This window comes from Pristis pectinata, chromosome 33, assembly GCF_009764475.1.
Source record: "Pristis pectinata isolate sPriPec2 chromosome 33, sPriPec2.1.pri, whole genome shotgun sequence".
NCBI classification, from domain to species: domain Eukaryota; kingdom Metazoa; phylum Chordata; class Chondrichthyes; order Rhinopristiformes; family Pristidae; genus Pristis; species Pristis pectinata.
In genome coordinates, this window is record NC_067437.1 from 5,384,812 (window position 1) to 5,398,766 (window position 13,955).

Genomic DNA, 13,955 nt, shown 5'->3' on the forward strand with positions numbered 1-13,955 from the left:
CATAAGACATGCTTGCCTTCATTTGTGGAGGCACTGAGTTCAAGAGCCAGAAAGTTATGTAACAGCTTTATAAAACACTGGTTTGGCCACATTGCGTTCAATTCTGGTCGCCTCATTATAGGAAGGATGTGGAGGCTTTGGAGAGGGTGCAGAGGAGGTTTACCAGGACGTTGTCTGGTTTGCAGGACATGTGCCATGAGGAGAGGTTGGACAAGCTGGGGCTGTTTTCTCTGGAGCGAAGGTTGAGGGGAGATTTGATAGTTGTCTATAAAATTATGCGAGACATAGATAGAGCAGACAGCCAGTATTTTTTTTCCAGGATTAAAATGTCTAGTACTAGAGGACATATATTTAAGGTGAGTGGGGGCAAAGTTCAAAGGAGATGTGCGGGGCAAGTTTTTTTACACAGAGAGAGGTGGGAGCCTGAAATGCACTGCCAGGGGTGGTGGTGGAGGCAAATAACATAGGAGCATTTAAGAGACTCTTAGAAGGGCACATGAATATGCAGAGAAGGGAGGGATATGGTCAATGTGTGGGGAAGAGGGATTAGATTAATTAGGAGTCACTGGTTTAATTAGTTCAGCACAACATTGTGGGCCAAAAGGCCTATCCTGTGCCGTAGTTTTCTATGTATCTAGGTCTTTCTGCATGTAGGCACGTGCTGAGGACTTGCGAATGGAATTAAACAATCATCGACGAGCTTTCCAACCTCTGACCCTATGATGGGGGGAAGGTCATCGGTGAAGCAGCTGAGGATCGTTAGGCCTCGGACTCTGCCCCGAGAAGACCTGGGAGATTCAGTGCTGTCATCAGAAAATGTTTCACTCTTCCAGCAGCATGAAAGCATTATCACTTGTATAAGCATGATTTATTCAAACACCAGCAGTTCTGAACTGTCAACTTGGGTCCCCAAGGGAGTCATATGAATTCGGCAGACTGTAAACTAGATTGGGGAAATGGGATTATGACTTCAGAAGTTTGTTCTGCTTTAATGAGAACTGAATTTTCTCTCAACAATTAATAATTAATGTCTGCACATGGACGAGAAAGAATAAGTTCTCTCTTGTCCTCCCTCCCATCAGGCAGAAGATACAAAAGCCTGAAAGCACGTACCACCAGGCTCAAGGACAGCTTCCATCCCGCTGTTATAAGACTATTGAACAATCCCCCAGTATGATAAAATGACTCTTGACCTCACAATCTACCTTGTTATGGCCTTGCACCTTATTGTCTGCCTGCACTGTACTTTCTCTGTAACTGTAACACTTTATTCTGCATTCTGTCATTGTTTTCCCCTGTACTACCTCGATGCACTGATATGATGAAATGATCTGTATGGATGGCATGCAAAACAAAGTTTTTCACTGTACCTCAGTATATGTGACAATAATAAACCAATTTACCAATCTAATTTACCAGTTTGAAAGAGGAGTATCATTCTTGCCACACCTTGGCAATGAGCCCACACATAAGTACATCAGAAATCCAGGACAGGTAACATAGACCAGATTTAACCCCTAATTCATCTTTGGAGAGATGTTAATCTCTCTGGTAATACAAATGATCACACGGTGCTGCTGGTGACTTCACCCAATGGTCTCCAGACCAGATGACCTTCTGTTCAGGGATGTCAATGGGTGTTGGGAATGACATCAATTGTGAAGGATAGGTGGTTAGACTATAGTCACTACCTGGCATGTCTGTGGTGCAAATGTTACTAGCCACTTATCAGCCCATGCCTGAATATTACCCAGGTCTGGCTACATGCATTCAGGATACAATTACAGCAATCTCCATAGTGCAACATCCTTGTTTTTACACCAACACACACGTCCAAGACTGCAGAATTATCCATATAAATGAACACAGACTGGTTTAGCGAATCTTTAGCTTCACAGCCTTACCTCCAACCAATCTTCATTAACTTTCTTTAGCAGATAGATAATGTCACCGGCTTTGAATGTCAATTCCAGGTCACTTTCTCCAGTAAAGTTATACAGAGCCTGAGGGAATAGAGAGAGAAACAAAGGCTTCAGCATGAAAGTACAACTCTGTAAAACATACTGTACTGGAAAAATGCCAGACTTACGTTGCAGTGGCAGGAATGGAAGAGCTGAAATTAGGCATAACTCGAACAGCCCCAAGTGTACTTCTGTGATCTCTTTCAGCCCCACACACCATGTGAAACTTTCTCCTCTTCTGACTGTGCATCTAGCACATCTTCCCTTCCCCTCTCTGCCTTCAGCCACATGAAAATCATCCTCTGAAAAGTCCTCTCTAAACAAATCTTCCTGTAACCTCCTCTTCTTCATTAAGGCTTTTCTCAAGACCTATCTCTGTCCAAGCTTTTGATCACCCAATCCCATAACTCCTTCTTTTGCTCAGTATCAATTTTTGCCTACTTCAGCTTCCTGAGGTTGTTTTTTTCCTACATTGAAACCAGAAGCTGTAGTTACCATTCTTTCATTAAGATGGTTCACCAGAGCTTTGGATGACCAAGACATTGGAACAAGTTGATGATTGTTGCTCAAACCCAGAAAGCCACAACTATCTGTGGCTAATCCAGAAAACACTGTCTGTAAACAAAACCCCGTCAGCTAATGAGTTGGAGGTAGAGTGTATGACCAGGCTCATATCAAACAGTCTATTGTCTGAAACATGATCAATTTGAAGAATGCAGGCATTAGAACTTATGCAAAACCACAGCAACTCCTCCCAGCAAAAACAGGCTAAATGCTGTAAAATAAAAGTGCAGTGTGTGGAGGATAACTTTATATAAATGATATATATATATAAAGTGTCTCAGGGGGATCTGAACTAATTGTATGGAACTGCTAAGAAATGCACAATGTTAAACTTGGCAATGCACAGTTCTCCCAAAGACAGGGAACAGACAACATCTGGGAAATCCATTTCAAACACAAAAATTCGCATCAGCAACAAGAAACCTCTACTTTGTCTGCATTAGAGACCCAAGTCCAATGTTAAATGCGAAACTGATCAATAAAACTAATCCACAGTTCTTGCAATGGATGTCTCAATAACATGATGGGTTCTCCAAAATGCAACAAGTGCCAAGTGGCTGCTTGGTCAACAGGTTGAAACTGCAACCTCTTATTTTCTTATTTAATTCCATTTTGGCAGGAGAGTCTACACATCCATTTCTGCCTAAGAACACAGCAACTGCAAGGGACTACTGATCCCAGTCCAATGAGACTGCTGAATTTTCCATCGCGTACAAAATATTGTGCATGCACTGGCTGGCGTTGCAATTTATTCTTATTGAAATGTATTATTGTCTGGAGATTATCTAAACTCATTTGAAACATGTTAATAATTAAAAAATAATAACTGTTAACCATTTGTTTGCTTCAATGCTATCCACAGTAAAACTCCATAATCTTTCAGAATCATAGTCATAGAGCACAGAAACAGGCCCTTCGGCCCACCATGTCCATAATGACCATCGAGTATCCCTTTATATTAATCCCATTTACCAGCTCTTGGTCTGTGTTTCGCGGAGGGCGGTGCTGGGCCGATTCTTTTTACGTTGTATCTCAACGATTTGGATTATGGAATAAATGGCTTTGTGGCTAAGTTTGCCGATGATACAAAGATAGGTGGAGGGGCAGGTAGTGTTGAGGAAACGGAGAGTCTGCAGAGAGTCTTGGATAGACTAGGAGAATGGGCAAAAAAGTGGCAAATGAAAAACAATATTGGAAAGTGTATGGTCATGCACTTTGGTAGAAGAAATAAATGGGCAGACCATTATTTAAATGGGGAGAAAATTCAAAATTCAGAGATGCAAAGGGTCTTGGGAGTCCTCGTGCATGATACCCTAAAAGTTAACCTCCAGGTTGAGTCGGTGGTGAGGAAGGCGAATGCGATGTTGGCATTCATTTCTAGAGGAATAGAATATAAGAGCAGGGATGTGATGTTGAGGCTCTATAAGGCATTGATAAGACCTCACTTGGAGTACTGTGTGCAGTTTTGGTCTCCTTACTTAAGAAAGGATGTGCTGACGTTGGAGAGGGTTCAGAGAAGATTCACTAGAATGACTCCAGGAATGAGAGGGTTAACCTATGAGGAATGTTTGATGGCTCTTGGGCTGTACTCCTTGGAGTTCAGAAGAATGAGGGGGGACTTCATAGAAACATTTCAAATGTTAAAAGACCTGGACAGAGTAGATGTGGCAAAGTTGTTTCCCATGGTAGGGGAGTCTAGTACAAGAGGGCACGACTTCAGGATTGAACGGCGCCCATTCAGAACAGAGATGCAGTGAAATTTCTTTAGCCAGAGAGTGGTGAGTCTGTGGAATTCTTTGCCACGGGCGGCTGTGGAGGCAAAGTCATTGGGTGTATTTAAGGCAGAGATTGATAGGTATCTGAGTAGCCAGGGCATCAAAGGTTATGGTGAGAAGGCGGGGGAGTGGGGCTAAATGGGAGAATGGATCAGCTCATGATAGAATGCGGGAGAAGACTCGATGGGCTGAATGGCTGACTTCTGCTCCTTTGTCTTATGGTCTTGTGGTCTATACCTTGGTGATTCAGGTGTTCCTCTAGATAATGTGTGAGGTTCTCTGCCTTCAGGTGGTGCATTCCAGATTCCAGCCACCCTCGAGATAGAAAAAATTCTTCCTCAGATCCCCTCTAAACCTCTTACCCCTTCCCCTAACCTAATACCCATTAGTTCAGACTTGAACTGCAGCTTATTGCTACCAATTTTCCCATGCATGATACCAATCGTAAAAATGAGTGAAAAACAGCAAATCACATCTTGGTGCATAAAAACAGACTGTTGGAGGAACTCAGCAGGTCGGGCAGCATCTGTGGGGGGAAATGGGAGTCCAGATGAAGTGTCTTGACGTCAACAGTCCATTTCCCTCCACAGACGCTGCCTGACCTGCTGAGTTCCTCCAGCATTTTGTTTTGTGCGGCAGGTTCTGGCATCTGCAGTCTCCAAATCACACTCTAAAGAGTGCAGAAAAGATTTACCGGGATATTGCCTGGACTTGGGGACCTGAGTTACAAGGAGAGGTTGCGTAGACCAGGACTTTATTCGCCGAAACGTAGGAGATTGACAGGTGACATGAGAGAGGTATATAAGAACGTGAGGGTCATAGACAGGGTGAAAGCACGTAGTCTTTTTCCCAGGGAGGGGGAGCTAAAATCAAAAGGGCATAGGTTTAAGATCAGAGGTTAGAGATTTAAAAGGGACATCAGGGGCAGCTTCTTCACGCAAAGGGTGGTGCGTATTTGGAATGAGCTGCCAGAAATAGTGGTTGAGGCAGGCACATTAGCAACATTTAAAAGTCGTCTTGACAAGTACATGGATAGGAGAGGTTTAGAGGGCTATGGGCCAAACGCGGGCAGATGGGACTAGCTCGCTGGGCAACACAGTCGGTGTGGGTGAGTTGGGCCGAAGGGCCTGCTTCCATGTTGTATGTCTCCGTGACTCTCTGACTCTGTCACATTGTAGCCCCTGGTCAAACCCTGCTGACAGGAGCTTCCTGGCAGATTGTTGTTCGATCCTGGCATGGCTGTGAGCCAAGTGAATAGAAATAGTAGCGGTAAAAGTGGTGCCACTGTGCAGTGGTTTATCTGTAAATGCACACAAGTGTATCTGTTTATGCAGGCATGTATTTGCATCTCTGCACTTACATTCAAGTATCTGAGTAGAGACTAGCCCAACACCCAGCTGAGAGCTCTATCAATATCAATCTTTAAGATATTGCAGGATAAAACATATATTAATAAACTGATTTATTAAACAAAGTGACCTTAAGTGAAAGAGCATTCCTTTTCTGTGTATCGCCATCCAGTTAGGCAAATTGGTTCCAGCTCATTCAACACTAACAATGTAACATAAGCAGCATTTCACAAAGAGGTATGCACCCATGAAAACATGAAGCACTTCCACAGCCTGAAACTGCCTGATCTTATCTGATCTTCAAAGCTAAGCAGATTCAGGTCTGGTTAGTATTTGGACTGGGAAAATCATGGTAATTGTACACAAATTGGTTAGAATTTGTGTTCAAACTCCAGAAACTATTTACTTATGTTTGTAGGTAAATGATACGCTAATGTCAAGTCATGGGAATAACTACTTGTTATGAAAATATTAACTTGAACCTTCCGTAATTACATAATTTAGAATTTTTTTTATGAATAAAATATATTTTGAAATAAAGGAATCTAAGTCACATATGTTTCAAGCACAGAGAACTGATCAAGGACAGAGAAGCAGTGAACACCCTCTGGAAAGATCCCTTTACCAAGAGTCTGTTGATGCCTAAGCATCTTTGATTCCAACCCACGCATGTTATCACAGATGTGGAGGCTTTGGAGGGGATGTAGAGGTTTACCAGGATGTTGCCTGGATTAGAGGGTATGAGCTATAAGGAAAGTTTGGACAAACTTGGGTTATTTTCTCAGGAGTGTTGGATGCTGAGGGGAGACCTGATAGAACTTTGGATAAGATAAAATTAGATACCTTTATTAGTCACATGTACATCAAAACACACAGTGAAATGCATCTTTTTGCGTAGAGTGTTCTAGGGGCAGCCCGCAAGTGTCGCCACGCTTCCGGCGCCAACATAGCATGCCCTCAACTTCCTAATCCGTACATCTTTGGAATGTGGGAGGAAACTGGAGCACCCGGAGGAAACCCATGCAGACACACGGGGAGAACGTACAAACTCCTTACAGACAGTGGCTGGAATTGAAGCCGGGTCACTGGTGCTGTAATAACGTTACGCTAACCACTACACTACAGAGCCTGCCCCCTGCACTACTGTCCCTTATAAAATTACGAGAAGGAACAGATAAGGTAGACAGAATCTTTTTCTGAGGGTAGAAGTGTGGAATACTAGAGGGTAGAGCTTCAATGTGAGAGGTGGATTGTTCAAAGGAGGTGTGGAGGGCAAGTTTTTTCCACAGAGGGTGGTGGGTGCCTGGAACAGACTGCCAGGGGTGGTGGTGGAGGCAGATGCAATAGTGGTGTTCAACAGGCTTTCAGACAGGGACATGGATATGTGACGAATGGGGGAATAAGGACTTTCTGCAGGCAGAAAGAATTAGTTTAATATGGCATTGTGCTCAGCACAGACATGGTGGGCCGAAGGGCCTGTTCCCGTAATGTACTGTTCGATGTTCTATCTCCTCCATTCTAAGTGCTGCACTAGCCCAACTAGTTGTTGAAATGGCCATCTGACAGCTGAAAAACAGCATATCAAATCCTTGCAGAAGTCATAATACAAAGTGGATGTGCTTCTGGCAGGAGTTCATCAACTCAGCCCCTCATCCAGGAGGAGGGGAGCATCCAGGGGGTTTCAGATATGCCGTAGTGGTTTACTGGATAGCAGTGATATGGAAGTGTGTACAACTTGCAGTGGATGCCTCAAAAGTGAGCTAGGGTTTTTCTCTTTGGAGAGAAGGAGGATGAGAAGTGACTTGATAGAGGTGCACAAGATGATAAGAGGCAGAGAACGAGTGGGCAGTCAGAGACTTTTTCCCAGGGCGACAATGGCTAACACAAGGGGACATAATTTTATGGTGATTGGAGGAAGGTATAAGGGGGATTTTTTTGACACAGAGAGTGGTGGGTGCATGGAACGCACTGCCTGCAGAGGTTGTGGGGGCAGATACATTAGGGACATTTAAGAGACTCTGAGATAGACACATGAATGATAGAGAAATGGGGGGCTATGTGGGAGGGATAGATCTCAGAGCAGGATAAAATGTCAGCACAACATTGTGGGCCGAAGGGCCTGTGCTGTGCTGTAGTGTTCTCTGCTCTAAACGACTGGATGATGACTGCATTGGCAAAATCTTCCAACTCCGTTGGTGGGACAGTTATACAAACGTCTCCCTGGTCAACATGGAGGTTCTGATTACCCTCAGTCAGCATGTCCGACACTAGGCTCCTGGAACAAGCATTCCTTTCTTAGCTCCATCACAGTGAGAGATTCCCAGGAGGATCAAGGAAACACATCAAGGGTGTTCTCAAGTGTGACATATCACTCCACTCCTGGGAATGTCTTCTTCAGGACTGTTCACAATGGAGAAGGGGCAGCAAGGAAGTATCTGGAGTCTCCATGATGGGAGCACACAAGAGGGTGTGCAGAAACAGTGGAAGGAGGCCAGAGCATCCCTACCCACCCTCCTGCCTCGTCGAGCAGCTCCTGCCCCACTCTGTGGATGCCAAGGCCACCTCAGAACCAGAGAAATAGAGTAGAAGCAAGTCATTCCCAAACTGACGGAGGACCTAAATTTGGAAAATAAATTGGAAAATTGTTTTATTATTGTCACACGTACCGAGGTACAGTGAAAAACGTTGTTTTGCATGCCATCCATACAGATCATTTCATCACATCAGTACATTGAGGTAGTACAAGGGAAAAGCAATAACAGAATGTCAAATCTTGTGTTACAGAGAAAGTACAGTGCAGGAATCAAGAATCCACCTTATTGTATAAGTGGTCTGTTCAATGGTCTTATAACAGAGAAATAGAAGCTCTCCTTGAGCCCGGTGGTATGTGCTTTCAGGCTTTTGTACATTCTGCCCGATGGGAGGGGGAGAAGAGTGAATGTGCGGGGTGGCTGGGTGGGGTCTTTCATTATGCTGACTGATTTGCTGAGGCAGCGAGAGTCATAGAACATAGAACAGTACAGCACAGTACAGGCCCCTTGGCCGCGATGTTGTGTTGACCTATATAAATCTACTCCATGATCAATCTAACCCTTCCCTCCTACACAGCCCATAACCTTCCATTTTTCATACATCCATGTACCTATTTAAGAGTCTTTTAAATGTACCTATTGTATCAGCCTCTACCACCACCCCCAGCAGTGTGTTCCAGGCACCCACCACTCTCAGTTTAAAAGCCTACCTCTGACGTCTCCCCTAAACTTTCCTCCACTCACCTTAAACTGATGTCCTCAGGTATTGACCATTGCCACCCTGGGAAAAAGGTGCTTTCTGTCCACTCTATCTATGCCTCTCATAATCGTATACACATCTCTCATCCTCCATCGCTCCAAAGAGAAAAGCCCCAGCTCGCTCAACCTTTCCTCATAAAACATGTTCTCTAATCCAGGCAGCATCCTGGTAAATCTCCTCTGCACCCTTTCTAAAGCTTCCACACCTGAGGCCACCAGAACTGAACACGTGTGATCTAAGCAGAGTTTTATAGAAGTGGAACATTACCTCGCGGCTCTTGAATTCAATCCCCTGACTAATGAAGGCCAGCACATCATATGCCTTCTTAACCACCCTATCACCTTGCATGGAGTCCATGGAGGGCAGTTTATAATGGGCATCTGCATGTATATTCAAGAACATATGTGTGCAAATCTGGCTGAATCTCCATGTCTGCATACACAGTATGTATGTCTGCTGGTGTACAGTATGTGTGTAAGTATACATGTACCTATATATTAGGGTGTACATGCTTGAGTTTGAAAAGCCTGCAGTCGTGTATGTATACAGTACATATATATCCTGACGTGCAGGGGTTAAGGTGAGGACTAGTTGTGCTGCACCCCATGGTCAAGGACATCCATGTGAAGGATTATCTCTCAAGATATAGTCAGACAGCAGGGAAGCAGGTTCTTCAGACCACCGCCCATCAAGCACCCATTTACACAAGTCCTATTTCGTTCTCCCCACACTCCTATGAACTCTCCCAGATTCTACCCCTCACCTCCACACTAGGGGCAATTTACAGTGACCGATTAAGCTACTGACTCGCACATCTTTGGGATGTGGGAGGAAACTGGAGCACCCAGGGGAAAGTGAAAACTCCACACACAGACAAGGGCGGAGGTCAGGATCGAAGCTGGGCCACTTCAGCTGTGGGGCAGAGTCTCTACCCACTGCGCTACTGAGCTGCTCAGCACCAGAGGTTTCAACAACTGTGAAACAAAGTTCGAGCAAAGCCCCAGAAGGAAAGTAGGAAAGAGGAACTGAATGGCCAGAGGGACACTGAACCTGGGGTGACTAACTGCTCCCACTGGGTACAAATTCAGCCCCCTCAGCAGCACTCACCTCTGCCCGCGGAGCCTCTGCTTTTGTGCTTGTGACTCCCTTTGTTGTCTTGGTTTGGCTAAGAAACAAATGAAGAACACTTAGTGTTGTAGTAACACAATTAAATTAAGTGCAATAGATTAAACTAAAAAAATTTCAATGAAGAAACAACTGACAAAGACGTTAATTATGTGTTTGTTTGATGTGAGTGGGCCTGATTATTCTACATTTAAATAAACAACACATTTACTGTCTATTTCTGCTCTCTCGAACTGATAATTTGACAGTATAGAATGCCTTGCCTTTTTCACCTCAGATTGCCCTTCAGTCGGAAAGTCTCCTGATGGATCTGACCCTGATCTGGAATTAAAATAACCTCTTCTGGATGTAAAAGGTTCCTTGGACACCTGAGTACATTGCTGAGGGAGTTCTTCACTGTTGGAGGCGTCGTCTTTGGGAAGAGTTGTAAGACAAGGCTTCATCTGCCTGGTTGTAAAAGAACCAAAGCCACCATTGGAGGAAGGAGTAGGGGCATTTTCCCCCTTTCCAAGCCTTTTCTTACACTACTATGGACTTCTTCCTGATTGTGTCTTTCTTTTGCACTCAGGTCTTGTTTTTGCACACTTTTCTTCACTGTCTTGTATAATATATGTATAATTTATGTTCTGTGTGTTGTCTGTACCTATTGCACCTGTACCTCTCTGTACTTGTGCATATGACAATAAACTCCACTTGACTTGACTTGCAAAACTGCCTATACTTGAGATCACCTCATTGTCTCCTGCCGTGATATACTCTTTCTTTCTGTTGAATTATTTGAAAAAGATACAGTGAGTTCTCCTAATGACTCACATGCCCAGTGCCTGTGGGAGTATAGAACTGTGATAATCTAGCACCCCGGACAACAGCATTCCCATTCCACTTTATAGCTAATGTGTACACAGCAAGATCCCACAAGCAGCAGGGCAATAATGATCGACTGAAGGGTGAACCTTGATCAGGACACTGTGGAGGACCCACTCCCAAACTCTTCTTCAAAGAAGAACCACAGGATGGATCAGTAGTTCCTCACCTACAGCCAGGTTTTGGAGTATTTCTTTATTTACTTTTACTTTTTTTGTGAACTTTATAAATTGCTTCAATATTATTGAAGCTCCACGGGACCCCCCCCCAACTCTGTAACCCTCCTGTAAGCTGACTGCACCCCCTGCCCTCTGAGGCATAAACATCTGGGAATTAAGTCAAGTCAAGTACATTGTCATGTGCACAAGTACAGTGAGGTACAGGTACAATGAAAAACTGGCAGCAGCGTTACAGGCATGTAGATTCAGACAACAACACACATAAGTTATCCATGAATTTTACATAAATTATACCAGACAATGAAGAAACAAAAAGCTGTGCAAAACAAGACATTACTGCAGAAAAAAGACACAATCAGAGACAAGTCCAAGGCAGTGCAAGAGGTGGTCTGTAGTGTTCCGCTGCTGAGGTAGGGTTCGGGTTGTGCAGGTCGGTTCAAGAACCTGATGGTTGTAGGAAAGTAGCAGCTCCTGAACCTGGTGGTGCAGGACTTCAGGCTTCTGTACCTCCTGCCTGACGGTACCAGCGAGAAGAGGGCCTGACCCGGATGGTGGGGATTCTTGATGATAGATGCCTCCTTCTTGAGGCAGCGCCTCATGTAGGAACAGAATGGATAAAGGGAGCGGATTGAATGGATGAAGACACAGAAGACTACAGATGCTGGAATCTGGAGCAAGAGACAAACTGCTGGAGGAACTCAAGTGGGTCAGGTAGTATCTGTGGAGGCAAAGGGATGGTCGATGTTTTGCATCGAGACCCTGCACCAGGTGCCTCTGGAAGTGTGGTAAAGAAGCTTAAGAGCAGGGGGAACTTGCCGTGTAGCAGTGTAATCACAAGCAGTGAGCAAATTCAGGGCCTGTGTGTATTGTTAGAATCCCACAGCTACTCACACTTTCCGAGTGGGTGGCCTCAGTCTCCGGAGAGATTTTGGTATCTGCACACTATCCTCTGGGGTCTGATAGAAGAAAATCCGGAGATCTTCATCCAGGAGGATCCAGGCCGGAAGGGAAAGCAGTTTCTGGGATTTTGGTGAAAGTTAGGAAAAGATCAGTCAAAAAAAAACAAATCACCCTGTTCTATTTTACTGCATCAATGCTAAACCAAGGCTCAAAATAAGGGGTTGACTATTCAGAGAGGTAAAGAAGGCATATGGCCTTTATCAGTCAGGGCATTGAGTATAATAGATAGATAGACAGATACTGTATTTTTATTAGTCACATGTACATCGAAACGCACAGTGAAATGCATCTTTTGCGTAGCGTGTTCTGGGGGCAGCCCGCAAGTGTCGCCACGCTTCCGGCGCCAACATAGCATGCCCACAACTTCCTAACCCGTACGTCTTTGGAATGTGGGAGGAAACCGGAGCACCTGGAGGAAACCCACGTAGACACGGGGAGAACGTACAAACTCCTTACAGACAGTTTGTACGTTCAAGAAGTCATGTCGCAGCTGTATAAAACTTTGGTTGGGCCACACTTGGAGTATTGAGTGCAGATCCATTATAGTAAGGATGTGGAAGCTTTGGAGACGGTGCAGAAGAGGTTTATCAGGATGCTGCCTGGATTAGAGGGTATGTGCTATAAGGAGAGGCTGGACAAACTTGGGTTGTTTTCTCTGGAGCGTCAGAGGCTGAAGGGAGACCTGATAGAGGTTTATAAAGAGGGACAGATAATCAGAATCTTTTTCCCAGGGTAGAAATGTCAATTACTAAAGGGCATAGCTTTAAGGTTAGCGGGGGAAAGTTTAAAGGAGATGTGTGAGGCAAGTTTTTCCACAGAGAGTGGTTGGTGCCTGAAACTGGCTGCCAGGGGTGGTGGTGGAGCCAGATACGATTGTGGCAGTCAAGAGGCTGTTAGACAGGGACATGAATCTTCAGGGAATGGAGGGATATGGATCACGTGCAGGCAGATGGGATTAGTTTAATTTGGCATTGTTTTTGTCACAGGAATTGTGCACCGAAGGGCCTGTTCCTGCGCTGTCCCATTCTATGTTCTATAGATGTCCTCTTCACAACTTACTTTCCTACACACGTTCGTGTCATCTGCAAATTTAGCACCCAGACCTTTGATTCCTACCTTCAAGCCATTTCAATAAATGGTGAAAATTTGAGGGTGCGTGTGTCACACCTCTCGTTCCACCTTCCTAACCACAGAAAGCCCACTTATGGCTATTCTCTGTCAGGCAGACAACCTTCTCTCCACCCACCGCACCAGGACCTTTTATTTTCAGAAATAACCTTTGTCGCAACACTATATCAAACACTTTGCGTAAATCTAATGACAGAACATTCACCAGCTCCCGTTTACCTCCAGCACGTGTTACTTCTTTGAAGAACTTCAATAAATTTGTTAAACATAATTTCGTTTTCATAAACCTGATTATCTTAAATTTTTCTAAATGCCACTAATTTACAATACAGAACCAACTCCCAGTAATTTTTAGTGAAATGATATTGAACAGTGAAATGAGTAAGATCTTTAATTCTTTCAAACCGCTCCTAGAGCAGTGCACGTTGCCCTTCTTCTGTGCACCATTTTATGGTTGTCAGTATTAAATATAGAACTCTCCTGCCTGGTAGGTTTTTGTATTTCAGTCAGTCAGAGAGTGATACAGCAAGGAAACAGGCCCTTCAGCCCATCGAGTCCGCACTGACAATCAACCACACAGTTTACAATAATCCTACATCAATTCCTTTTTTTTTAATTCTCCCCAGATCCTCTTCAACTCTCCCCAGATTCCCCCACTCACCTACACACTAGGGGCAACTTACAGCAGCTAATCAGCCTCCTGTCTTTGGGATGTGGGAGGAAGCCAGAGCACCCGGGGGAAATCCTGGCGGTCATAGG

General features: G+C 44.5%; 1 protein-coding gene across 1 annotated transcript in view; it reads right to left on the reverse strand.

The window, feature by feature from the left end:
• ncf4 (neutrophil cytosolic factor 4) overlaps window positions 1–13,955 on the reverse strand; it is a 54,878-nt gene that overhangs the window by 16,668 nt on the left and 24,255 nt on the right. Inside the window, exons 5-7 of the mRNA XM_052043112.1 lie at window positions 12,000–12,127; window positions 10,048–10,105; window positions 1,905–2,003 (exon numbers count right to left, since the gene is read on the reverse strand). Of these exons, the coding sequence (XP_051899072.1) occupies window positions 1,905–2,003; window positions 10,048–10,105; window positions 12,000–12,127 (285 nt within the window). The remainder of the gene's footprint in view (window positions 1–1,904; window positions 2,004–10,047; window positions 10,106–11,999; window positions 12,128–13,955) is intronic.